Source organism: Syngnathus typhle, linkage group LG5, assembly GCF_033458585.1.
Source record: "Syngnathus typhle isolate RoL2023-S1 ecotype Sweden linkage group LG5, RoL_Styp_1.0, whole genome shotgun sequence".
Lineage (NCBI taxonomy): Eukaryota > Metazoa > Chordata > Actinopteri > Syngnathiformes > Syngnathidae > Syngnathus > Syngnathus typhle.
The window spans coordinates 4377774-4405178 of NC_083742.1; the positions used below are offsets into that span (position 1 = coordinate 4377774).

At 43.1% G+C, this 27405-nt stretch overlaps 2 protein-coding genes across 7 annotated transcripts in view; both read right to left on the reverse strand.

The window, feature by feature from the left end:
* The window catches only part of zfr (zinc finger RNA binding protein), a 90366-nt gene extending 71289 nt beyond the window's left edge, over window positions 1-19077 (reverse strand). For all 4 annotated transcript variants that reach the window (XR_009714344.1, XM_061277598.1, XM_061277600.1 and 1 more), the window contains exons 1-3: window positions 18922-19077; window positions 18699-18780; window positions 7307-7586 (exon numbers count right to left, since the gene is read on the reverse strand). Coding sequence is in view for 3 of the 4 variants with exons in the window: in XM_061277598.1 (XP_061133582.1) it covers window positions 7307-7586; window positions 18699-18780; window positions 18922-18958 (399 nt within the window). In the remaining variant the exon portion in view is untranslated. The remainder of the gene's footprint in view (window positions 1-7306; window positions 7587-18698; window positions 18781-18921) is intronic.
* Window positions 19078-25912: 6835 nt separating this feature from the next.
* The window catches only part of pnpla7b (patatin-like phospholipase domain containing 7b), a 70235-nt gene continuing 68742 nt past the window's right edge, over window positions 25913-27405 (reverse strand). For all 3 annotated transcript variants that reach the window (XM_061277594.1, XM_061277593.1, XM_061277596.1), the window contains one exon: window positions 25913-27184. In XM_061277594.1, coding sequence (XP_061133578.1) covers window positions 27119-27184 — 66 coding nt within the window. In that variant the 3' untranslated portion in view covers window positions 25913-27118. The remainder of the gene's footprint in view (window positions 27185-27405) is intronic.

Genomic DNA, 27405 nt, shown 5'->3' on the forward strand with positions numbered 1-27405 from the left:
GTCTTGCACCCCAGATGAACCTCCAAGTGACCATTAAAGTCAGGGTTTCCTAACTATCTTGATCGTAGGATTAGGTTGGAATGTATATAACCAGTAATAAATAACTTAGCTTGTTGCATCCTACACAATGTTGTAAAACTCCCCTTGCTATGTTTTAACTAGAGGTCAAAGGTTTTCTCTTCTGTATTCAGTCCACTCAAACTCCTCTTCCCAGATGTTTTTATTAGTATGTAAACACCTAGTGATTTCTCCTTACGAGGCAAAGCCCACATGCTTTCCCCCTCCTTCTTTTAGGGGCTTGTCTCACAACTTGTGGGTAGGGCAAATCCAAATAAAAAGAGCGGGAGTGCATACAGAGATTTAGTCTATGTACATATTGTTGTAAGCTATCTGTACTGCACTCCTCGCGAGAAAATACTTAATATTCTGTCTCACTTGTGGTTTGTTTGCTGTTGCTCTTCTCTTAATAGTTATTCAGTCATCGAAATAAACCTGACAGAAATTGGGGGCTCGTCCGGGATCTCGACACACCTGGCGGGTCCAGCGGACTCTTCGACGCAGGCGAAAATCCTCGGCCGAGGTAAACAAAAGCCCTTTGACGGGACTGTCTCGATCAGTCCGGCTGGACACCGGGAGGGTTGACGAGATCTTCCGAGGAAGAGAATCAGCAGACCGTGAGTAGGAATATTAATTCTACTAAAAATGAATGAATGAGCTGTGACAAGAGGTCACTTAAAACACTTAAAACCTTGAGAATTCTAGACCCTATCAAGTGCAATTAGAAACAGTTAAATTCCGCAAGGGCGGATGTGGAGCCCCCTAGCTTTCAAGCTAGTTAAATTCCGCAGCAGGAGGGGCGGACTCCTCGGTTGTTTAAAAACGCGCGTGGTATGCTTGTGTACGGTTTGACTGAGAGTGATCTCATTTGAGCGCTCCTCAATATAAACACACAGGATTGTAAACAGTGGCTTTGTGTGGGTGCAGAGGCAAAGAACTCTCCGCTCCCTTCGGGGAGGTGAAAGGAGACTTACCACACATCGAATTTTTAACCACTGTCCTGTGAATAAAGTTGGTTTTAGGACACTGTAGGTGCCATTCAGACTACCAACTCCAAAATTTAGAAAAATAAGCCATGGGAAACTTAAATAGTAAGCGAAAGTCCCGACCCCGACATGAACTAAAATGCAAAGATTGGAAAATAATTGAAAGGCAGGATCCCAACAGACTTAAAAAAGATTTCGATAAATGGGTTAAAAAATATAAATTTGAGGGAGAACTAGAAGCAGTACAAGAGCAAGAAGAGAAAACACATGCTACAAATTCAAAACTAAAGATCATAGCGAAGTTGTATCCGCAAATGCATGAATAGACAAACAAAAACAAAAACAAATGAAAGCTTCAAAAGGCACTTTTCTGGTAGACCAGGATAGTGACACTTTTTACCATGCTTTAGCGGCCGAGGAAGAGGAGTTGTGCAACCTCCAATAGAATGCTGGAATTGCGGAGAAAATGGTCACACGGCACGTGACTGCACAAATTAACAAAGCCAGTTATGACTAGGCCAAAATCAAATCAAATCAGGTTTCCATGTAATGAAGTGGGAACCTGGCTGCCAAAATTAAAGAAAAATTAGCTTAAATATACAGGAGATATGTGTTCAAAGGATAAAGTAATATAAAGAAACACTGAAGTTAAAATTTGCTAAATAGATGGAAAAGAATTACAAAGAGCTTCTAAGAGTAAAATAGAGAATAAATCTGACAAGTAATACAAGCAAAAAGGTGTTCTTAGTGCGTTCTATGTGTTCTTATATGTTGTGCGTCATCCTTTTGTGCTGGTGTGTGTGTGCGTGTGCGCGCAGAGGATCCTCATGAATGAGTGTGTGTATGAGTGCGAGAGAGATGTGTGTCCTATGGAAGAAATCAGTAATGGAGAATGTTCTGGAGTCTGTTGAGCAATAATAGGGAAATTGAGAAGTGGATGATGGTGTGTTTAAGTTGGTTGGAGAAACTAAGATGAGCAGTGTGTGGAAGTAGAGAAAATAAGACGTGTGTGGCAGGAAGTGACTACAATGGTGGCTTGATAGGACGAGAATAAGAGACAGCAAATGTTGTGTAGAAGACTGAAAGATGTTGAAGGTGAACATGATGAAGGGGGCAACGGCAAAGTTGGCCGGCCCTTTGAGAAGGTGAAACTGATAAGCGTGCCTGCGCTCGCGCGTTGTCGCGGGGCGGGGCCATTGCTATGCTCGTGGGGGCGGTGGGCCGGCATCATGGTTGTTGCAGGAAATGGCCAGCCTGTGACCAATCAACATTGATGCTGCGCCCCCCCCCTCGCACGAGGGGTGCTGTGTCTGCGGGCGAAGCAGGGAAAGTGTGAGTTTCTCAGAAAATGTTTGAATGTTTGAAGCAGGGTGATGCTTAAGGAGGATGTGACAATGTTTGCATGAAGGATAAAGGGCACTGATGAGAAAACAAAAGTTTAACCAGGGCGTCGAAATGGAGGATGACGTTTGCGCAGCGTTGTTTGTTTGTGTTGTTTATGAGCTGTGTCTCTGCTGAAGGTTATTGGGTTGTCTGTGTGCTGTCAGTGTTGTGTGTTGGGATTGGCTAATGTAGGTGCACAGGAGGATTTGCTAGACTGTAGTCTATCTGATTTGCACCGCAAAAAAAAAGCAATTTTGTGAAAATAAGAAGAAAAGAAAAGCAAGCAATTTTTTTGGTGGGCAGAAACTGGTCCACACTGCATTAATGCCTAGCCCTGATGAAACAAAATTTGAGAGATGGAAAGAACTTGCTTTCTGGAATTGGATGGAGCAAAATTATTAAATAACATTTCAAAGCTAAATTTAGAAGAAATAGTCGATTGGTTGTGTCAAGACTACACAAGTTTTTGCATTTGGGAATAGGAGAGTGATTGAGTTAGTTAAAGTTAAGAAACAACAACAATTTACTATTATATTAATTGACTGCCGGTTATTTTGTTGTTTTTTATCTTGATTGGTTTGACACCTGGAGGGAGGAGAGATTGGGATGTGGAACACGGGTTGGGACGGCCAGTTACACACGCAAAGCACGTGTGCACTGGGACACTGAGAAGCATTTTGAAAGGTGTGTCAAATTAAATGGAGATGAAATCATATGTAGTAATACAACACTTTACTACATATGGATTCTCTAAATCATACAATTGGGTAAAATAAAACATACATTCAAATTACTAAGATTCTTGTGATAAACGATGAGGAAATGATTGAAAAGTAGCTGGAGAAACTACAAGAAACTACGGCTAGGCTAGTTGTGGAAGCAGTCCAATTGCCACGAAAAATAGTTATATGCATGTGTGCAGGGCACACACACGGGGAGCTGATTAGGTTCAGGAGGTGGCAAGCTTGCAGACGGAACCGCATAGCTGCAGTGCAAAAGACGCTTCAAATTTTATTCACACAAGAAGCAGATTAAATTACTGAAACGTTTTTAAAGAAGTGCAGCGACAAAGTCCATAGACTGACATTCAATTAGGGACGAAAAGAGGGGCATGAGTGAAGAATGATATCTATAAATTACCAGAACACTGACTTGTCCTACAAAAAACCTATACAAATGGGCGGCAATATTGAGCCATGGTTGTGTGTCGCATGGCTCAAGAGGAGGGATAATGGGGCAGGTCAGTCAGCTTTATACAACATACGGATTTGATTCATATTCAAAACGTTTTCAAAACAAAAAAGAAAAAGAAAAAAATTGTAGAGGTTGTTTAACATGTGCTAAACGCAATCCACAGGGTTATAATGCCTGGTCATAATAGATGCATTCTCAAAATGGTTTGAATTGGCTTCAACAAAAACACTGAATGCCTTAACAGTGGCAAAAACGTTATGTAAAGAAATAATACAGAGATATGGGATTTCGGAAATTAATTCTCGTGACAGAACTGGTATAAAGACTGAAAATGTGCATGGAAAAAATGGAAGATCATGGACAAAATGTTTAGAGCTGGTCAAACTGTACATAAATATTACAGGTACTGTGTGTTTAACCCCGTATGAAAGATTGTTTGGGCGACAATATAGATTACCATGTTTTAAAACCAAGTGGGAAACTAAGGATGATTCAAATTTGGCATTTACATTTTATATTTATAATTAATATTTTAAAGGCAAAAAGAACAAAGCACGTTCTCATTAAGAGCATTGAAAACAAAACACTGGTGTTCTTCCAAGGGGGAAGGTCCACATTGAATATTGATAATTACGTCAACTGCCATTAAAATAGCAGAAAGGTCAGTTGAGGTGGTCCTAGCAAATTAAAAAAGGGTAATTTCTTTTGAGGTAACGTTCAATCGGAAAAAGTGACCCAAAGGGAGCCTTACCAGAGAAATGCCGGGGACAAGAAAATGGAACAATGACATTATTGCATGAAAGGTGGCTATCTTTGTTGCCACTTTGTTAACTTCAGCAATATGGTATTTGTGGGAACTAAGTCATAATGAGTAGGGGAGAGATGAGTGAACAACTTATAATGATCACTCCAAACAAATAATTATGCTGCATTGTAGCAATTTAAAAGATCAATTTGACCTTTGCAGGATGATCTGCTGTGTCAGATCTGGATTTCCATGAAAGTATGATGTTTATATGTGTACTTTGTCAACAACCGCTGTAGATGTTAAAGAATGGGATGAATATATCTAAAGTGAATGTGAATAATTTGTTTCAGGTAATTAGTAAAAGAGTAAACTGCTAAACGAAACAATTGATTGCTAATGGCAAAACAAGCTGTAAAGACAATTGAATATGTCATATGTATGGGTTTGCGACCATTGCTTTATGTTGTACCGTCACCATTGATCAAAGATCGTGTGAAGTCTATCACGTCTATTGGATTGTAAAATGTGTGACAGAGCATTTTATACAGTAATATCCATTGAAGAAAGGAAAAAGAAGCCATTGCTTTCAGAGAATGTAGTCAAGCTAAATTGTATATGTATCAACATTCCAAGATCTGGAAAAAAAAGCTGGTAAAAAACAAAATATCTTTGAATTTGAGAGCCGACGATGATCTGACCAAAATTGATGCAATTGGTGTTCCCAGAGGAGTACCGGATAAGTGTAAGCTGGTGAATCAGATAGCAGCTGGTCTTGAATCCACCCTGTGTTGGTGGTGTACTCTTAACAAAAATGTCGACAGGATCAACTACATCCATTACAACGTGGAGAGGCTTGGAAATTGGACCGAAGCGGGTTTCAGGGCGGTCCACTCCCAACTGGCCGCGACTTCCCTCATGGCTTTCCAGAACCGAATGGCCCTTGACATGCTACTCTCAAAAGAGGGTGGTGTCTGCGCTATGTTTGGTGAGCAATGCTGCACATTTATTCCAAATAATACTGCCGCTGATGGAAGCCTGTCCCAGGCCCTTGAGGGCCTGAGGACCTTGAATGGGAAAATGAAGGAACACAGTGGAGTGAACACGGAGGTTTGGAACGACTGGCTAAACGTGTTCGGACAGTACCGTACCCTGGTTTCCTCGGTCCTAGTCTCTTGCCGTTTTTTCTGCTGTTTTGACCTTGTGTGGATGTTGTTGTATTCCGTGTCTCCGGTCTCTAATTAACAGGTTAATTACAACTGCTATCTCTCCAGCAGCTGAGACTTTTCCGTTGCTCCAAGGGGACAACTTTGCGACTGACGAGGGTTGTCGCTCTGGCGATGGCTCCATCTTTGAAGCTCCTGTGGTAAACCTGTCCGATTTGTTTCCCGACTCTGACATTGATTATTAAGGCTCAATCTCCTCCCGAGTGTAAATTTGTTCTTATGAATTGTGATCCTACGGCTGAAAATCTTTTTGAAGTGGCCGCTTTTAGGTGATGAGTTGGTCTCTGAGAACAGGGGGGAATTGTTTTATATATATATATATATATATATAATTTGGAAACTAATGGAACTTAAACTAGATAATCGAGATCAAATGCTGTGAAAAATAAATTGTGATAATATTTTTTGCCATGTCGCCCTGCCCTACTGCAGGGGGTGATACTGACCACCCTGTGTAGCTGTTAGGAAAATGTATATATATATATGTTATCATGCGTTCTCTAATCAATGCTCAACCCCAATAGTACTGCAATATATGCTTGCTGTTTGGCCTTGCTGTTTTTATGATGTACCACAGAAGAGAGATTACAGCTGGGTCAGACAGGACGCAGCTGGCAACTCAGTGACAACTCAGCAAAAAAGACGACATCTACCGTTCCTTTCTAACAAAGACCACTTTGTTAGACAACATGCCTCATTGCTGTCTTGCACCCCAGATGAACCTCCAAGTGACCATTAAAGTCAGGGTTTCCGAACTATCTTGATCGTAGGATTAGGTTGGAATGTATACATATAACCAGTAATAAATAACTTAGCTTGTTGCATCCTACACAATGTCGTAAACTCCCATTGCTATGTTTTAACTAGAGGTCAAAGGTTTTCTCTTCTGTATCCAGTCCACTCAAACTCCTCTTCCCAGATGTTTTTATTAGTATGTAAACACCTAGTGATTTTTCCTTACGAGGCAAAGCCCACATGCTTTCCCCCTCCTTCCTTTAGGGCAGTGCTTCTCAATTATTTTCTGTTACGCCCCCCCCCTAGCAAGAAGACAACTATTCGCCCCCCCCACCCCCCTCCCCACCGTGACTATCCTAATTTGTCTTGTAAGTCGTAAAATGTTGCACTGTCGCAAACGTCACAGAAGTAACAATGAGAGCGCCACTGCCCCCTGCTGTGAAGATGCGCAATTACACTTTATTCTAGTACTGCCAAAAAAAAGCCTGTTCCCCAGGGTCACACGCGCCCCCCCAGGTATAGCACCGCGCCCGCCCCACTATTTGAGAAGCACTGCTTTAGGGGCTTGTCTCACAAATTGTGGGTAGGGCAAATCCAAATAAAAAGAGCGGGAGTGCATACAGACTTAATATTCTGTCTCACTTGTTGTTTGTTTGCTGTTGCTCTTCTCTTAATAGTTATTCAGTCATCGAAATAAACCTGACAGTAGCGCTGCACGTTTGCGCACGGACCCCACCTGTTTACTTCTCAACGCAGGTGTGAATGCTGCGAGAACATTTTAAGGGATTTTCCGAGAATTACGTATCAGAAGCAAAACAGCTAGATGTCGCAATTGTACTTTATCAAAATTGAACAAACCACTTTAATTTTGTTCTTCTTATTCTGTAATGGAGACCCAGTTAGAGACACACACTTCAGTCTTACTGTACAGTATGCTTAGTTACACACGACATACAGGATCATAAAATCAAGTTGTGTACCTGGTAGTTTTGTGAGGTGACGGGTGGTGGTGGTGGCGGAACTTCAGGCTGCCGCTGAGTGTAGCCATAGTCAGCTGTAGCATGGGTTGGCTGGTATCCCCCGTATGCTGCAGCAGTCGCAGCAGCCACTGCGACAGGCGCAGGCCGAGCAACAGCTACGGTTGCTGCTGTGGGAGCATAGGCTGCTGCCACAGTGTGAGCTGCCACAGGTGCTTGATGAACTGTATAACTGGCCACCGTTGTTGGGTGGGTGTATGCTACCCCGGCAGCTGGCTGCTGACTAGAAGAATATAAAACAGAGCAAATTTTAATTCGTTGTGTGTTTTGCATCATAAATATTCATTTGACTATTTTGTCTGATTTAAAAGTTTAAACTAAAAGTACAATGATCCAAAACACTAGTATAATTTCAAATTCACAGACTCGATTTATGATTTGACCCGCCCAAAAATTGAAATAAATAAATAAATTATATATATATGCAAGCAATGTGATGAAATCTCTTGCCTTCTATCAGATTTAGACGTCTTTAGATGTGCCGTCACTTCACTATACTGTAGAATGCTGCATTTTTGTATACAGTATTTACCATGTAAGGTTCCTGATATCACTAATAATTGTCTACCCACCAAGGCTGGAGACTGTGCAATACTGGAAGGGCATATGGGAGAAGGACACATCACACAACAGTGTGGCACAATGGCTAGTCTCTCTAAGAGAAGACCACAGCAACCACCCTGAGCAGAACCCAGTTACCATCACTGTGGCAGACATCCAAGAGAGAGTCTCAGGTATGAAGAACTGGACAGCACCCGGGCAAAATATGATCCATGCCTACTGGATTAAGAAGCTCACTGCACTCCATGAGCGCCTAGCAGAACAAATGAACCAGCTACTAAAAGTTGGAACTCACCCCGAATGGTTAACTGAAGGACGCACAATCCTGATCCTGAAGGATCCCACAAAGGGTACAGTCCCATCCAACTATCGGCCAATAACCTGTCTCCCTACAACATGGAAGATCATGTCAGGCATCATAGCGGCTAAGATAAGTGTACACGTGGCTCAATACATGAGCACAACACAGAAAGGCATAGGCAGCCTTACCAGAGGAGCCAAACACCAGCTGCTGGTTGACGGAACAGTCGCCCGAGACTGCAAGACTCGACACACCAACCTGTGCACTGCCTGGATTGATTACAAGAAAGCCTACGACTCCATGCCACACTCATGGATCACTGAATGCTTGGAACTGTACAACATCAACAGGAACCTGAGAGCCTTCATTGCAAACTCGATGGGACTGTGGAAAACAACCCTTGAGGCCAATTACAACCCAATTGCACAAGTCTCCATCAAATGTGGCATATACCAAGGAGATGCTCTGTCCCCACTGCTGTTCTGCATAGGTCTGAACCCCCTCAGCCAAATAATCAACAAGACTGGCTACGGATACCGACTCAAAAATGGGGCCACCATCAGTCACCTCCTATACATGGATGACATAAAGTTGTATGCCAAGAGCGAGCGAGACATCGATTCACTGATCCACACAACCAGGATCTACAGCACAGACATTGGAATGTCATTCGGACTAGAGAAGTGCGGTCGCATGGTGACAAAGAGAGGGAAGGTAGTCCATACAGAAGGGGTCTCACTCCCAGAAGGAACAATAACAGACATTGAGGACAGCTACAAGTACCTTGGTATCCAACAAGCAAATGGCAACCTCGATGAAGCCACAAGGAGAGGAGCCACAGCCAAATACCTACAACGAGTAAGGCAAGTCCTCAGAAGTCAGCTAAATGGCAAGAACAAGATCCGGGCAATAAACAGCTACGCCCTGCCAGTCATCAGATACCCTGCAGGAATAATAGGCTGGCCAAAGGAAGAGACGCAGACGACAGATGTCAAGACACGGAAGCTCCTAACCATGCACGGAGGGTTCCACCCGAAGTCCAGCACCCTGAGACTGTACACTAGCCGTAAAGAAGGAGGCCGAGGACTACTGAGTGTGAGAGCCACTGTTCGGGATGAAACAGCCAAGATCCATGAGTACATCAAGGAAAAGGCCCGGACGGATGACGTGCTCAGTGAATGTCTCAGACAATGGCAAACAGAGGACGAGTGGCTAGAGACACCATCATGGGAGGACAAACCCCTACATGGGATGTACCATCGGCAGATAAGTGAAGTGGCTGACATCAAGAAATCCTACCAATGGCTGGAAAAAGCTGGACTGAAGGACAGCACAGAGGCACTCATCATGGCTGCACAGGAACAGGCTCTGAACACCAGAGCAATAGAGGCCAAGATCTACCACACCAGACAAGACCCAAGGTGTAGGCCAGGGGTGGGCAAACTACGGCCCGCGGGCCACATCCGGCCCACGGGACCGTTTAATCCGGCCCGCCAACCCTGAACAAATTGTATTATTAAACTTTTTTTTTTTTTGGTCATTTTGCCTGCAATGACTGCGTTTTCCCAGTAGATGGCGAAGCGCTCGCCTGCGCATTTACTACCGGAAGCCGTGTCAGAAAGCTCGGTGCACACTCACAAGTGCGTGTACGTACGTACTCAGTAGTACGGACTTGGCGCACTCTCGCTCTATTCGTATCAGTCCCGAATTTAGAGCGTGGGCTTTGACGACAGCATTCTTATAATTCGCGCGCTGAGCTTTCGGATGCAGTTTTGAGCTAAAGCCACCCACAAACCTTCCCCTGGAATCCTTCCATTAAAATGAGTGGCCCGAAAAAAAGAAGTGAGTGCCGAATGTTAAAAAAAGAGTGGCCAATTTGGCTCGACGTACGCGACGTGACGTTCAGCCACATCAACATCAACCCGTCACAGATCAAGGTAAACGGACCAACACCTCGGATCTCGCCTAAGAATTGCCACAACAAATTTTACTCCAGACTATGACGCACTAACAAAAAAGGGAGACCAACAACACTGTTCCCACTGAAAATGAACGGGAGGCTCTCAAGTTTATTGTAAAAAAATGCATTTTGAATATAATTTGTACACATAGCAGGGATTGAAACTAGCGACCATTCTCATTTTCAAACAATGCAGGATGCTCAAGGACATTGATGCACCACTTATTTGCGACTAATCTTAACCTGTAAAGTTCTTAAGGCTTACTTTAAGGAGGTGTTTCCCGTTTCCTCACCTCTGTTACCAGGTGTTTGCGAGTTAAAACTCTGCTCTGATTTTCAGATACCCCTCACCGTGTTGCTGTTTTGATTACTTTATTTGGATGTATGCTTTCACCGATTCTTCAAGATGATATATTTGGTCAGAATGTTTGCCGTTTGATGTGATCTCATAAGATAAACCTCTTTCATTAATCTGACCTGCAGGCACTGAAGTGATGGCGATTGTTATTCATAATAACAGTGTCGTATTTTATGAGAATCACTGATAGCAGTTTTTTAGTGAATTATTATTTTTTTAATGCTGTTAATAAATGCATTTGTTTTCAAAAAAACTTGTTTGGAATATCCATGCTTTACTACCTACTAAAGGCCAAGATCTTTTATGCAATGACCTTTACAGGTCGCTTATATGACTTCACACAACGCCTACGTCCATCTGCTCCTGGTCCGGCCCTCCGGTCCAAATTTAGAACCCAGTTCGGCCCCCGAGTCAAAAAGTTTGCCCACCCCTGGTGTAGGCTGTGCAAAGAGGCCCCTGAGACAGTCCAGCACATAACAGCAGGGTGTAAGATGCTAGCAGGGAAAGCATACATGGAACGTCATAACCAAGTGGCTGGCATAGTGTACAGGAACATCTGTGCAGAGTATGGACTGGAAGCCCCAAGTTCAAAGTGGGAAGCACCCCCTAAGGTGGCAGAGAACGGGCGAGCCAAGATCCTGTGGGACTTCCAGATCCAGACTGACAAGATGGTGATGGCGAACCAACCGGACATTGTGGTGGTGGACAAACAGCAGAAGAAGGCCGTTCTAGTGGATATAGCAATACCAAGCGATGGCAACATCAGGAAAAAAGAACTTGAGAAGCTAGAGAAATACCAGGGCCTCAAAGAAGAGCTTGAGAAGGCCTGGAAAGTGAAGGCCTCGGTGGTGCCCGTGGTCATTGGGGCACTTGGGGCAGTGACCCCCAAACTGGAGGAGTGGCTACAGCAGATTCCAGGAACAACATCAGACATCTCAGTCCAGAAGAGTGCAGTACTAGGAACAGCCAAAATACTGCGCAGAACCCTCAAGCTCCCAGGCCTCTGGTAGAGGACCCGAGCTTGGAGTGGGAGACCACCCGTGGAGGGTGAGAGGGGAATTTTTTTTTTTTTTTTTTTATAAAAAAGCTATAGTACTAAGTATTCAGCCCCCTTGAACTTTTCAACATTTCGCCAACTTTCAGGCTTCAAACATAAAGATATAAAATTTTAATTTTTTGTCAAGAATCAACAACAAGTGGGACACAATCGTAAAGTGGAACGAAATTTATTGTATAATTCAAACTTTTTTAACAAATAAAAAACTGAAAAGTGGGGCGTGCAATATTATTCGGCCCCTTTACTTTCAGTGCGGCAAACTCACTCCAGAAGCTCAGTGAGGATCTTTGAATGATCCAATGTTGTCCTAAATGACTGATGATGATAAATAGAATGCACCTGTGTGTAATCAAGTCTCCGTATAAATGCACCTGCTTTTTGATAGTCTCAGTGTTCTGTTTAAAGCGCAGAGAGAACCATGAAGACGAAGGAACACACCAGGCAGGTCCGAGATACTGTTGTGGAGAAGTTTAAAGCCGGATTTGGATACAAAAAGATTTCCCAAGCTTTAAACATCTCAAGGAGCACTGTGCAAGCAATTATATTGAAATGGAAAGAGTATCAGACCACTGCAAATCTACAAAGACCCGGCCGTCCCTCCAAACTTTCATCTCAAACAAGGAGAAGCCTGATCAGAGATGCAGCCAAGAGGCCCATGATCACTCTGGATGAACTGCAGATAACTACAGCTAAGGTGGGAGAGTCTGTCCATAGGACAACAATCAGTCGTGCACTGCACAAATCTGGCCTATATGGAAGAGTGGCAAGAAGAAAGCCATTTCTCAAAGATATCCAGAAAAAGTCTCGTTTAAAGTTTGCCACAAGCAAACACACCAAACATGTGGGAGACACACCAAATATGTGGAAGACCCACCAGAGTCGTGTCGTGAGCAAACTTCACTATGCGGTTGTCGGTGTGGGTCGCAATGCAGTCATGCGTCAGAAGGGTGAAGAGTAGCGGACTGAGCACGCAGCCTTGGGGGGCCCCTGTGCTCAGCGTGATGCTGGTGGAGATCTTGTCGCCAACACGTACCACCTGTGGCCTCTGACAGAGGAAGTCCAGTAGCCAGTTGCAGAGATAGGTACTGAGGCCTAGCTTGTCAAGTTTGCTGATGAGACGTTGTAGCACAATGGTGTTGAAGGCAGAACTGAAGTCCACAAACAGCAATCTCACATACGAGTCCCTTCTCTCCAGGTGGATGAGGGCCGAGTGAAGGGCAGAGCAGATGGCATCCTCAGAGGACCGCTTGGCTCGGTACGCAAACTGGAAGGGGTCAATGGTGGGGAGGAGAACGGAACAGATGTGCTCCATGACAAGCCGCTCAAAGCACTTCATGATGATGGGCGTAAGTGCCACAGGACGGTAGTCATTGAAGCAGGACGGAGCAGGTCACACACTAGAGCAAAAATATACACCTATGAAAACTCATATGTTCCACCAACTTCATGGGAGAATTTTAGTACCTCCATGAAATACAAGGTACCATTTTGTGATCTTGTGGCGCTTAAAAGCATTACATGAAGAGCGCAAAGTGTGCAGGAATCCACAAGTAAGTGAGTTATTTAGTGTTTAGTGTTATTTTTTTCTCTTGGTATGGCGCCGTGAGTGGCTGCCTCCCAGCAGTGTTCTCTCTTTTCCTCTTTATTGCCTTATTTTCTCCTTTTTCTTTCTGTCTTTTTGTCCATTCGGCGATGCTGGTGCCTTCTACCGCACCTCGGTACCTCTTCGGATTGGATATTTTATTTTATTTATTTTTTCTTCCTGGGACCGGACCGGGATCATCGGTCGAGGCCGGCGTAACTCTACGACGGCTTCCTGCTTATCCGACCAGTGATAACCGGGTCCCTCGCATTGGCCTTGCAGCCGCAACACCTGTGGGGAGTCCGCTCCCTCGTGCTCGTCGGAACCGACGACTTTCGCCATGCTAGCCCCGTGGTGGCCATCTGCACGTCCCCCGACAGGGTGCCCGGGACGCTGCTCACACGTTTGCCTGCTTTGTGATGTTTTCACCGATTCACCACCACAGTCCATTGGGCGCCGTTGAACTGGACTGCCCTTACACCTGTCGATGGACCCCGTGGAGGCTATTTTGTGTGTTTTGGGGTGTTCTCTTGTATTGAGGGGTGCTAGGTGGCCGCTGTTGCTTTTTTTTCCTTTGTCTTTTAGCTTTGATTTGCTTTGATGGCTTTTATCTTGTGCACTTTCTGACTTTCTTTGTGGCGCCGTTGTGTGGCAGCCTTGTGAGAGCCTATTGAGTTGCGCTCATGCCATCTGTGTGTTTTTTGTATACCCACTCTGTGGTATGGGTACTGCTGGGGCCTGAATTTCCCCACCCCTGGGGATCAATAAATATTCAATCAAATCAAATCAAATCATATTATGTATTGCTGTCAACCAGGGCTGTGGACTCGGTCGGATTTTTGCACCAAGTCCGGCCTCTTGACCACGAGTCCGAGTCCGGCTGTCCATTTTTTCTGTTAATTCATGTGACTGCTTAGTCTTTATTCAAGGCTAATTTAGATCAAAATATAAATAATTACAACAGTTTTGTGATGGCTTTGTCTTTATTAAACATAAACTAATACAATAAACAGATACTTGCAAGTTTAATTCAACGACTTGAGTCGGGGGCCTTCATTGCTCCGCACTGATCAGACATGATAAACTTGAGCCCGGAAAACAGGCGCTCTACGCTGACTTGGCTGATTGGCATTGCTGTTAGTGTCCGAGTCGCTGCCTTGAGGCCGGACGGATAACGATCAGCTGTAACAAATGGGCTCTTTCATTCGACCAAGTGCCAACATTGCCCCAATTTCTTCATCTATGTCGGTTCGCGAGGTGGCGGCCGACAAACGCAGAAGGGGGCGTGGCCTCTACCCTCCCTTTTAGTGTGTGCGTGTGATTATCCCAAAAGACAGTGATTCAAAATAGATATTGTACGGATATATTAAACATGTACACACAGTATTCCTACGCGCAGTCTCAGCAGCATGATGAAAATAAAATTGAACGTATTTTTTTTTATTGTCGGACTCGGTGCACTCGGTCAAAGTCAACACCGAGTCCGGCAAAAATGACTGGGTCCGAGTCCCCGAGTCCGAGTCCACAGCCCTGCTGTCAACTGAGCATAACATCACTGCACCTCCATCACTGTTTGGTTTGGATTGGCCATCAAACAAGACAAGCACAAACAGCAACGGACAATTAGGTCTGTGGAAAAGATAATCGGGACCAACCTCCCATCTATCCAAGACTTGTATTTGTCCATGACCAGGAAACGTGCAAATAACATCTCTGCAGACCCTTTTCACCCAGGCCACAGTCTGTTCAAACTACTCCCCTGACGTGATTGGTTGTGACCTGAGACCTGGCAACTCTGACGTCATTTTCAGTCGATAACAAGTGGCAAAATGGCTGCCCCCTGCGATTGGACAATCATGGGTGAATTTTGCTGTTTAACTCATATTCCATAAACGCTATATTAATCATAATGCTGCATTTAGACTAGTGTGGGTACATACAACATATGATTGTCAAGAAATGTTTGGGGTTGACTCAATTGACTTAATGTGGCTTATTTCTACAGCCAAGCTTCAAGCTGTCAATAGATTTAAGTCTTGTCACATTTGTACCAAATAGCAATACCAGTATCATACCATGAATTTTAGCTGGCTAAAATGACACCATACCATTCTTTGCGGTACCTTGGGACATGAAAACGTCCCAACTCACAGGGGAACCCCCGCGCAGCATGTCTGCCATCGTGTTAAGGTGTAAGCCCATCTGTAATGCTCTGTTCAATCCTAATGGGCACTATCACAATGTGCCGCGTATCTTGCGTAAATTTGTATGCGGTAGAGACGTCATTGAAAGTTGCTTTGGGTCGATAAGAGGGGTAACTCCTACAACAATTGGGAGAATATACCTGGTATTAGTACATGGCTATCTCTAGTAGGGCTGCAGGATATCGGAAAATTATGTAATATTGAAATTACATTTTATTACTGAATGAATCAATTACATGTTTTCATGCAGCAAAATAAGAAAGCGGCATAATCATTTCTGGAAGGTGACATTTAAGTTTGTATCTTACTGGTCAAATTTAAAAAAAAGTAGGGCTGCATGGTATTTGCAAAACATGCAATATGGTTGTTTAATATAGCAGTAACAATGGAGCAATTTTTTAACATGAACATACTGAAAAGAAATTTTCATCATCTAATGGAGCATACATTTTTTTCTTGCCGAAAAATAACCAAGCTCAAGGTATTCTTAGCAATGTCAGGGCTGTGGACTCGGTCGGATTTTTGCACCGAGTCCGGCCTCTTGACCACGAGTCAGAGTCCGGCTGTCCATTTTTTCTGTGAATTCATGTGACTGCTTAGTCTTTATTCAAGGCTAATTTAGATCAAAATCTGAATAATTACAACCGTTTTGTGATGGCTTTGTCTTTATTAAACATATAAACGAATACAATAAACAGATACTTTCAAGTTTTAATCATTAATTACACCATTATACCTCAGACATTTATCTAAACACAAATAATTAGTGACGACCCCACAACTATCGAAACACATCAATGATATAAGCTGGGTGACATAATCGTCCTTGACATTGGTACTAAAGGGAAATGTACTTTCGGCAGTTTGCAAACACATTTGATTAAGGCTCCGTTAGACACATATAACCATATCAATATAATTTCTAGTAGTAGTGTGGTCGCTTAATAAGTGGAAAGGAATGTGCAGGCTACATGAATTTGTTTTCTTCAAAGTATTGTGGAACAGGAGGTCCAGAAAGGGAGCATATCTCAAGGCCGATGGGAACGCGAGAAACAACTCGTCTTTGTGGTCCAGACACCTGTGCTGAGCAGGGGAAAACCCAAACGAGGAGGAGATGACCACAGACCATCGACCAATCACCACACAATCTTTTGCATGTTTGAATATTCATATTGTGTTTCTTTAAAACTGGGCAACCCGGAAGAATGTGTCGTCTTTCTGGTCACGAAGGCACACGAGTTTTTGTGTTAAGGACCCAAGACCCAGGCGCCTGTATTAGCTTGCTTTGTCAAGATTAAACAATTGGTAAATTCGGTCTGATTGATCTACTGGTCTTCTCTTTGACAGAACAAACTCGCAAAATTGTTAGGTGCGCCAGTGTGTGGATTAGAACATAGCAATTTTTGTGTTAAGTGTTGATCATAGTTTGGAGTCAGATCAACAACTAAAATCCGTATCCTAACAGTACATAATGTAAACATTAGCCTAAGTGCAACTCAACGTGGCCGCATTGATCGTAACTTACGCTCCGTTTCCCCCCAAATCTAGAGGCAAAACATTGTTCTCTCGCTGCTCCCGGGTTCTTCCATCTTGGCTGCATTGTGGGTCTTGTACGTGCACGCACGCAGGCAGGCAGGCAGGCGCGGGCGCGCACGCAACAACTAGATTTGTCGTCATAACAAGCAAGCAGGGCTGTGGACAGTATTCCTACGTGCATTCTCAGCAGCATGATTAAAATAAAATTGAACGTATTTTTTTTCTTATTGTCGGACTCGGTGGACTCTGTCAAAATCAGCACCGACTCCGAGTCCGGCAAAAATGACAGAGTCCAACGAGTCCAAGTCCCCGAGTGCACAGCCCTGGTTGTAATCAACCTTGATAAAGTTTAACTATTAGGTGGCGATGGACATTTAATTTGCACCTGACTTGTCAACTTTAGATAAAACCATACAATTCTGTAAGATTGCATATATTTGTGATATGCAAATTGTGTGGGTGAATATTGCAATATCGATATTTTTTCAATATATCCTGCAGCCCTAGATAAAAGCAAACAATTCCATAAGAAACTTTGCATGTCTTTGTAATAAGCAGATTGCATGGGCCAAACTGGTGGTATCCTGCCCCTAAAATTTGAGACAGTACAACCAAGAATTTTATCTACTTGCCCCAGTGCAAGCAGTAAATTGGCAGATTTTTTGTTAAAGAAAATAATGACTTTTGAAGATTTTTTATTGCCGACCAAATTTCTGCTCCACACTTCAGCCAATTGATCAATAACATAGTGAACATAAATTCATAGTGAATGCCCCAAAATCTTTTACTTGAGCACCTAAAATTTCAGGTTCGTGGCCAAAAAAATAGTTAACCTGGAGGGGCCAATATCCTTGATATTCTTTCAACATATTGTGCAGCCCTAATATCTAGTATTTACTTGTGTACAGCTATCAAACTGCACCAAGGGAGCAACAGTGTTCAACATTAACCAAAGTATTTATCACGCCCACCCCACCCCACCCCACCAGCCACTGGATTACCGTGTTTTCCAAAAAGTGCGAGGACTTAGTCATACCTCAAAGAAAAAAAAGAAAGGTACTCTGCAAAAGTTGTCTATTAAGCGATGTCATGTATCTTGCCCTCTCCTTCATATCCACGAATGAAGCTGCTGTGTCTGGTAAACCCCGGCAAGTCAAACGGCAGTGAGTAAAGCAAAGTGCAAGTAAAGATCACACCGCATTTGGTCTGAACGTAGCATAATACTTGGGAATATGATGCTACAATATGGTTCATTGAAGGATTATTATATTTTCTGTCCCTTTGTGATGACAGACCTTTGACAAGGTTGCAAATAGCTACTATAAAACATCATTGTGCATGTTTATAAGTGCTGTGGTGATGTATGGTACAGATTATGAAATCCTGTTTATACAGTTTGTTCCATTACCTGCTAGTCATTGGAATAATACATTTGCTCTAAATAAAGATCAATGCTAAAGTTCTATATTTTCAGGTAAAATCTACAGCTGTGGTCACAAGTCTTCACAGCATGGGGAAATTCTGATAGACGGGAAATGGGAATTGTCACAACCAGTTACGGCAAAGAGATTGTCATCTTTGTTTCTCTGACTGAGTACACTGGTACTCTGAATGCCTGCTCACATCCCACTGGAGCAGAGACATACAGTCACCCATCCTCCCCCTCCAGCATGAACAATGGCAGCAGTGGAAAGCATTTTCTAAACTGTATCGACACATGCCGTGAGCGACGACCTTCTCGCTCAACAGAAAGCTCGGGGTGGGTGATCGCCTTACCTATACTGTGCGGCAGCACCATGAGTGAATCCAAAGTAGTTGCCGGTAGCCATTTTGGCATCTTCACCAAGCCGGCTGGGCACTGCGGAGGACATGGAGAGTTACGCTAAGCTAACTGTTAGCAATAAGCTAAACAGAGCACTCCAACGACAAATGAGCTTCTTATGTCGATACTGTGTCTACAGCTTTGTAAGATGAAAACATTTTTGGTCGTGACACTTACCATAGGTGAAGGATACAACAGGACATATGGGAATCATTGGTTTTGCGTATTCTAGCGACGATCGAGTAGGTCAGCGTATTTATACAGTATTACATGTCGCACCCGGAAATGGCGTCCGAGCGCCTGCGCGAAAGCCAATGCAGACGGACAGACAGACAGATAGACAGACAGACAGACAGACAGACAGACAGACAGACGTAAGGTTTAGCAGCTTCATGTACATGTATTGAGTTTATATTAGTGGCCAATATGACTATTAAGTGCCTTAAATGTCATCACCAGAATTAGGTCGACGACCGAGGGCAGATTTCGTGCATTTTAACACTCCCCCATTGATGGAGGTTTTCATTTTTGTTAACATCCTATACACTTTTCAACAAATCAAATACAGATTGTTGGCACTCTTACGTACCTCTTGCACATTTTTTATTTATCGGTAACTTACTGTAAGTTAGAGCGCGGGCAGTTATGCCCGAGGTCCGACACACATGACGTTGTTACAGTGGTACCTCGAGGTACGTAAATCTACTTACGAACTTAATTGGTTCCGCGATCGGGTTTGTAAGTAGAAACCGAATTACTCTTATTGAAAATGTTTTGTTGTTGTAGTAATTTATTGGGCTTTGCACATTCACCTTTGCACCTTTTATGTCCCTTTTTTTGCAAACAAGTTAAGAAATAATACATTTATAACAAATGAAAAGTTACCGTTTTTTTCCATGTATAGTGCGCCCCCATGTATAGTACGCACCCCTAACAATGGCATGCTGATGCTGGAAAAAAGCTTGTACCCATGTATAATACGCACCCAATTTTTATGAATTTTTTTAATTTTTTTTTAATTTTTTTTTTTTTTTTTTTTTTTAAAGTCCCAAAGATCGTCACACACGCAGGGAGGCAATGGGTCCCATTTTTAAAGTCTTTGGTATGGTCTTAACTAGGCTGGATGTCATTTTTTTTGTTGGCGTTGATTTCTCCGACTGCCCCTAAACGCACCACCGCGCTCCGTGCGCGCATGGGCTGCGGACGTGAAAAAGGCGGCTCTGTATGGGAGAGACGTTGAAGAGGAATAAAAACAACCTTGGAAACCAAAACTTGCCCCTCGTCGTGACTCGGAGCCGCAACAAATGTTTCGGATTTGTGTAGGGTACATTGTGAGACAGCAAACGAGCAGGTGATCGAGCAAGCCTTGTCTGATACGAGAGCATTGCGGTCGCATGGAGCGTGTTTGAAGTGAACAGCAGAGAAGAAAGGAACAAGGCAAAGTGTTGTGAAATAAAATATTATCTGTAATACGCATTTTGTTATTTGCTGATTGAAACTGCTAATTAAACTGTGAATTGAAACTAATAGGTGGAGAACTGAACTCTCGCTCTTTATATAGCTGACGTGTCTTGCGCAACCGTTCTGCGCATCTGTAATGGCGGCCTCCGTATGACGTCCGGTCCGCGATGGAGATTAAAAAACAAACAATATTTGACAATAACACACCATCGAGGATTGCACCATCGCATCAAACGATGTGTCGTCAATTATGAATTTTACTAAGTGTGTTGGGCAGGATGGCTGAATGCGATGCGCGATTGACAACAAACAAGAAGAAAGGTGAGTTTTATTTCGGGGGAGATTTGTCATGTCTCGTCCCCAGTTTTGCTATGTGTCTAGGTTGCCATAGTTTCTGTTCGTGTCACCCCGCTCTTCCTGTGTCACCTCAATCGATGTAACGTGTTTTGTATTTAAGTCCTGTCTGCCCCTCGCTCACCGTTGGATCATTGCATGTGTTACTGTCATTCTGTTCCTGTCTTTGGTAATGTCACCCTGTCTTTTTGTTCCACGACTTTGTCGGTCAGTCCTGTTGTTGGTTTTGTTGTACCATGACTTTATTTAAAAAAAAAAAAAAAATTAAAAAAAAAAAAATTAAAATTTTTTTTCTTTGTACCCATGTATAATACGCACCCCAGATTTTAGGACAATAAATTAGTAAAATATTGCGCACTATACACGGAAAAAAACGGTAGTTCTTCCGGACAGAGTTCTATGTGGCCGGTCTATTTCAGGTCCCGAGAGATTGTGGTTCCCAATAGGGATGGGCGATACCAATGATTTTGGAATCGATCCGATACCAAGTATTTCCTACCCAAAATACCCGATATTCGATCCGATATCGATACCGGAAGTGTAATTTCCCGCCAAAAAAACAATTTAAATGCAGTGGCATTCTTGCTCTTGGAGAGTCATCTATTGAATTTTGTAGAAAAAAGTATTACGTCATGTACATGAATTATTAACCTTTTTAGACATTAGTGCATTAGTGGAAGATGCATATTAATAGTATAACTTTATTAAAAAGGAGCTATTCTTTACTTTATTCTCTCTCTCTCTCTCTGTTGTTGGGAAAAAGTTTTGTCTTTTAGTATAATCTAAAAAGAGACATGGTACCAACAGAGATGCAGGGCTTAATTGTCATGAGCAGCAAAACTATCAATTTGTAAAGCCACTGGATACTTACATTTAATATTGTAATACTTTAGTGTTGTTTATAGGAAGTGGAGTTACAAATAAAACGTATGGCGTTCGACCACAAATTGAAAAGGGGAAAACTTTATTTATAAATGACTGACTAGAGCGTAGTAATTATTGCTTCAAATAGCACATCAACCACAAATGCTTACGATTTTTGGTTAGCACCTGATACCTGGATATGTCTTGCCTTTCTGAAATGCTGCTTCTAAGGTACTTTGGTACCTTAGCCTGGGTGTGGCTGCAGGGTTTTCCGTCGCTGCCTTAGTGTCTGCGGCACGTTTCAACTGCAGCTCTTCATGAACCGTGGGGTGAATTTTGCTTAAATGTTTTGTCAAGTTTGTGGTGTTGCCACAATATTTAATTGTTTTGTGACATATTTCACATTTTGCCTTGTTGTTATTAAGTAAAATATAATATCCCCAAACCATACTTCTCTTGCGTTCGGACTGGGCCGCCGCCGTGGCCATGCTTGTTTGTGTTTGTTTGGATTGGAACGGGGGGCGGAGGAGGAGGGCTTGGCTTGTGAGAAAAGGGGGCCAGAGCAGAGCAGAGCAGGACACGCCGGTGCAGCAGGCGGAAGGAAAAGTAGTGCTCGCATGAGTGCAAGTCGTCAAATTGGAGCAAAAAAAAAAAAGAGGAAAAATATAATTAAATAATTGTAAGTATCGATATTTTAGCTAGGGAGATCGATACTCAAAAATGAGCAGCCTGGATCGATATATCGATATTTTGGTATCGATCCGCCCATCCCTAGTTCCCAAGAACTTGAAGGTGTCTGTGGAGAGAATAGTAATACTGCGGATAGTGAGGGGTGAAAGTGGAGAAGGGTCTCGCCTGAAGTCCACTGTCATCTCCACAGTCTTGAGCGGGTTCAGCTCCAGGTGGTTTTGGCTGCACCAGTGGACCAGCCACTCCACCTCCTGTCTGTACGCAGTCTCATCACCTTGCTGGATCAGTCCGATGAGAGTGGTGTCGTCTGCGTACTTCAGGAGCTTCACAGGAGAGTCACCTGAGGAGAAATCGTTGGTATAGAGAGAGAAGAGCAGTGGGGAGAGGACGCACCCCTGAGGGGCTCCAGTATTGGTGGTCCGGGTGTCAGATGTGATGCTCCCCAGCCTCACACGCTGTCTCCTGTTGGTCAGGAAGCTGGTGATCCACTGACAGGTGGAGGCAGGCACCGCGAGCTGGATGAGCTTCTGTTGGAGAATGTCAGGAGCGATGGTGTTGAACGCCGAGCTGAAGTCCACAAACAGGATCCTGGCGTACGTTCTTGGGGTGTCCAGGTGGTGCAGTATGTAGTGCAGTCTCATGTTGACCGCATCATCCACCAACCTCTTTGCCCGGTAGACAAACTGGAGGGGGTCAAGCAGGGGACCCGTGACATCCTTCAGGGGAGGGGGTTCAGCACTAACCTCTCGAAATATTTCATGACCACAGATGTCAGTGCGACAAGTCTATAGTCATTCAAACCTGTGATGGCGGGCTTCTTGGCCACTGGAACGATGGTGGAGCTCTTGAAGCACGAGGGCACCTCACACAATCCCAGGGAACGGTTGAAGATCCATGCAAAGGTGGGTGCCAGCTGCTCAGCACAGACTTTCAAGCAGGAAGGTGACACGCCGTCTGGGCCCGGTGCCTTCCTGATCTTTTGTCTCCGGAACATCTGGCGCACTTCCTCCTCGCGGTTCTAGAGTGCGGGCGCGGCCTCTGCAAGAGAGAGAGTGGGTGACAACAGTGATGGAGGTGTGGACAGAGCAGTTGTGGGGGGAAGTGAGTATGTAGATTGTGCTGCAGGAGGTCCCGTGTGGGAGGACCGATCAAACCTGCAGTAGAACCTGTTTAGCTGGTTAGCAAGCCTTGGGCTCTCCACAGGAAGGGGGGTTTGTTTCTTGAAGCTCGTGATGCTCTGCAAACCTTTCCACACTGTTGAGGGATCAGGATTGGCAGAGGTGTCTCTCCAGGCTCTCCCCGTAACACCTCCTGGCTTTCTTGACCTCTCGGTTCAGTGTGTTTCTGGTCTGCTCGAACAGGTCCCGGTCGCCGCTCCTGTAGGCCTCCTCCTTGACTTTGCGCAGCCTCCTAAGGTTCGGTGTAAGCCAAGGTTTGTCGTTGTATGTGCAGAAGACCTTAGTCTGCACACACAGATCCTCACAAAAACTGATGTATGATGTGACAGTGTCAGTGAGTTCATGCAGGTCTGAAGTTGCAGCTTCAAAAACTCCCCAATCGGTGCAGTCAAAGCAGGCTTGGAGGTCCTGCCTTGACTCCACTGTCCACTTCCTCACAGTCCTCACCGCAGGCTTAGAAGTTTTTCAGTGTCTGCCTGTAGGCCGGGATCAGATGAACTAGACAGTGGTCCGACAGTCCTGAAGCTGCACGAGCCACAGAGTGGTATGCATCCTTAATTACGGTGTAGCAGTGGTCCAGTGTCTGTGCCCCTCTGGTGGGACACGTTAAGTGTTGTCTGTATCTGAGGAGTTCGTGTGCGAGGTTCGCCCTGTTAAGATCACCCAGAACAATGATTAGTGAATTTGGTAGAAGTTTCTCCATGTCTGTCACCTGGTCAGCCAGCATCTGCATGGCTTCACTCGCACGTGCGTGTGGTGGAATGTAAACAGCCGCCATGACGATCGAGACAAGGAGGGCTGGAATGACGGCAGAGCAGGACGACGAGGCAGGCTGGCGAGCCGGTCAGCGAGCATGCGTCATGTGTCATTGAAGCAGATGGTCAGAGCAAGCTTTTTAAAGCTGTTTAAAGAATGTTTAAAGATACAATTGAGTGTTTAAAAATATATTAAAATATTTAAATAAATTGTAAAAAATAATTTTAAGTCTTGTGGCGATGCCTTGCGCTGGGCCGCAGGGGGAAGAACGGAGCCGTGACACGTTTACACCAAAATGTCTAAAAAGTGTTAAAAAATACAATAAAGTGTTTAAAAATAAAATTTTAAAAGTCTTGTGCAGATGCACACGTGCTGGGCTGCAGGGTCACGTCAACCGGCCAGCTTGGCATGAGCAGAGCGCAGTGTGACACGTTTACACTTTAAAAATGTTTTAAAGTGTTTAAAATACAATAAAGTATTTAAAAGTACAATATAGTGTTTAAAAATAAAAGTATAAAAGTCTTGTGCGGTAACCCTCGCGCTGGGCCGTGGGGGTGCCGGCCAGCACTCAAGAGCAGAGAGGAGCCTGACACGTTTACACTTCATAAAAGATTCATAAAAATCTTGTGTGGCTACTGTAACAATATATTTACTCTATATATTTATTTATTTAAATAAATTTGAATGTTTCTGAAAGTCAGTTTGACTATATTTTTTACAAAATTGTTTAAAAATAACAAAAAGTGTTTTAAATAAAATAATAAAGTGTTTAGAACTACAATAAAGGTTCATAAAAGCCTTGTGTGGTTATTGTAACAATATATTTACTGTTCTTTATTTTCTCTTATGAATAAATAAAAATGTTTCTGAAAGTCAGTTTGACTTTAAAATGTTTATGTGTTTAAAAACAAAAAATATTTTTAAAGTACAATAAAGTGTTTAAAAATACAATAAAGGTTTCTAAAAGTCTTTTGTGGATATTGTAACAATATATTTTCTCTACATCGCGGATCTTCACATATCACAGGAGGTCTTGGAACCAATTATCCGCAATAAACGAGGGATTACTGTCGTTAGGCAGTACGGACCATGTATTCTCCAAAAATAATTTGAGGCAACGCATTTGTTTAATGACACCACGTTTGCTAATCAGGTACCATCTGAGGACATTGCAGCTACAGCTCCACAAATCTTTCTTCCATATCGTGGCCCACCTGAGATCAGCTAGAAATTGTCTGTTCCTTTTTATGCCACTTTGTTTTGGGTTTTTTTGCACATCATGTCCAATATCTCATCATCAGTAGGAGGGCACTGTGCCCAAGAACAACTCGACTATGTCGCAATACGAACAAAAAATTGGACAAGCCATACTTTCATACCGTCCCAGACGCCAGCCACCCAATCGTTGATTATGTCACACTATACGGGCTGAAACATGTCAAGACAACTGAAAATCAGCACGACATGCTACGTTTGTCTGCGACGCGTCTGTCAGCTCATTATCGCCATTATTGATGTCGGCATAAGTTCAGTGAAGTCTAAGGGTCATCGATTTAATGCAGTTATTGCAACCATGGGATTTGTATCAACCTATTATGTCTTATGCACTTGTGCAGAATTTAACAACTGACTTAAATAACTGACTTGCTTACTTAAAAACGTGGCATTCTTATGGAAGTAAAATCATTTTAGCAAGTTGTGTTTCAAATTCCTAGATGTACAAACCTGCAGGTTAGAATTAAAAGCTCTTGATCTGTTTTTTCATCAAATTCATATTTTGATGTTAGACCTAAATGTTCTCAGTCTACAGCAAAATAAAGGAATTGGTTTCAGTGTCCCTATATGTTTAGAGGTGACATTAATGGGATGCTGACAAAACAAGCTTTTTTTTCCACACTTTTACTTTTCACATACATTTGAAAAAAGGACAGTGAGTAGTGTTAGGCGGGTGTCAACATACAGTATACTAAATACACACCATAGTCTAACACTGTGAAATGTAGTCCATGAGTCAAAGGTATGCATGAAACTGTTCCAAAGTTATCATGGTTGTCTTCTGACACTTTACCAAAGATATAAACATATAGCAGCAAAGACAGTCTGTTTGATTTTCTTCTCCAAATAAAACTGGGCTGATGTGAGAGTTTTTCAGTCATTAAATGTGCCATTAAGTCAATATATTTTCCCACATTTACTCAAGACAATCGTTTGAAGACCATCAGTGATCAGTAGGGGTGTAAATCGCGGGTTTTGTCACGATACGATATAATATCGATACAAAGAACTACGATACGATATTTGCCGATATCTGAAAGCCTGCTGCGATTCAATCACGATATATCGCGATATAGTGCTCTACGATCGATTTTTTTTTTTAAATAAAAAAATATAGAACAATTTCCTGATTTATAACAATTCATACGCAAAATCAACAAGGTACTGCAAACTCTTTATTTAGGAAATTACAAGAGTATTGCAGTATACAAAGTGCTTATTTTAACACTGAACTTTGATGTCGTGTTTTTTCTTTAAATGTGCGGCGAGATTTGTGCTCCCTGAATATTTTATCACCGCATGGCAGGATTTACAAACTGCAAGTGTCTTGTCGGTTGAGCCATCTTTTCTTTGGAATCCAAAGTGCTTCCAAACGAATGACTTGAAGCCTAAAGGGGAGCAAATTTCCTCATCTTTTTGGACACTAGCCATAGCACCAGCCCAGGAGCAGCGTACTAGTTGTCGACTCCCCTTTCACGTGCCTGCTCTGCTCACAACATAACAACGCCGGGCGCACTGCTCCCGGAAAGAGGAAGCTAGCAACAATGAACTGGATTTCAAAATAAAGTCGCGTCTAATGTCCGAGGTCAAACACGGCGATATAAATCGATGTTTACGTTTAGCATCGATGCCAATAAATCGTAGAGCATTATATCGATTAATCGATGTGTATCGATGTATCGTTACACCCCTAGTGATCAGTATTGAAAATTGGGTGAGTTTTCTCAAAGAAATACTGTGCTGAAACTGTTTTGTGGGCAATAGTCCTGACAGGCACTTATAAGGTTTGATGAACATTAGAGGTGACGACTTTCTTGTGAATGATTGGCCCGGTGTCGCATTCTGACTTGGATTTCCTCGTCCTGTGGATAAAAATAAATAAATAAATAAAATTGAAATAACAATGATGCTGCTCCTAAGTCTGCAAAGTCATGTTCTATTATGTAAACATTTGATATATGCTAAGATTTAAAAGTCAGCTTTAAAATTTGTCAAAATGAAATGTAATTAATATCTATATATAATGAGGGAATATACGTTACATTTCTTGTGGTTTCGGTGTTTAAGACCTTTCTATATTTTT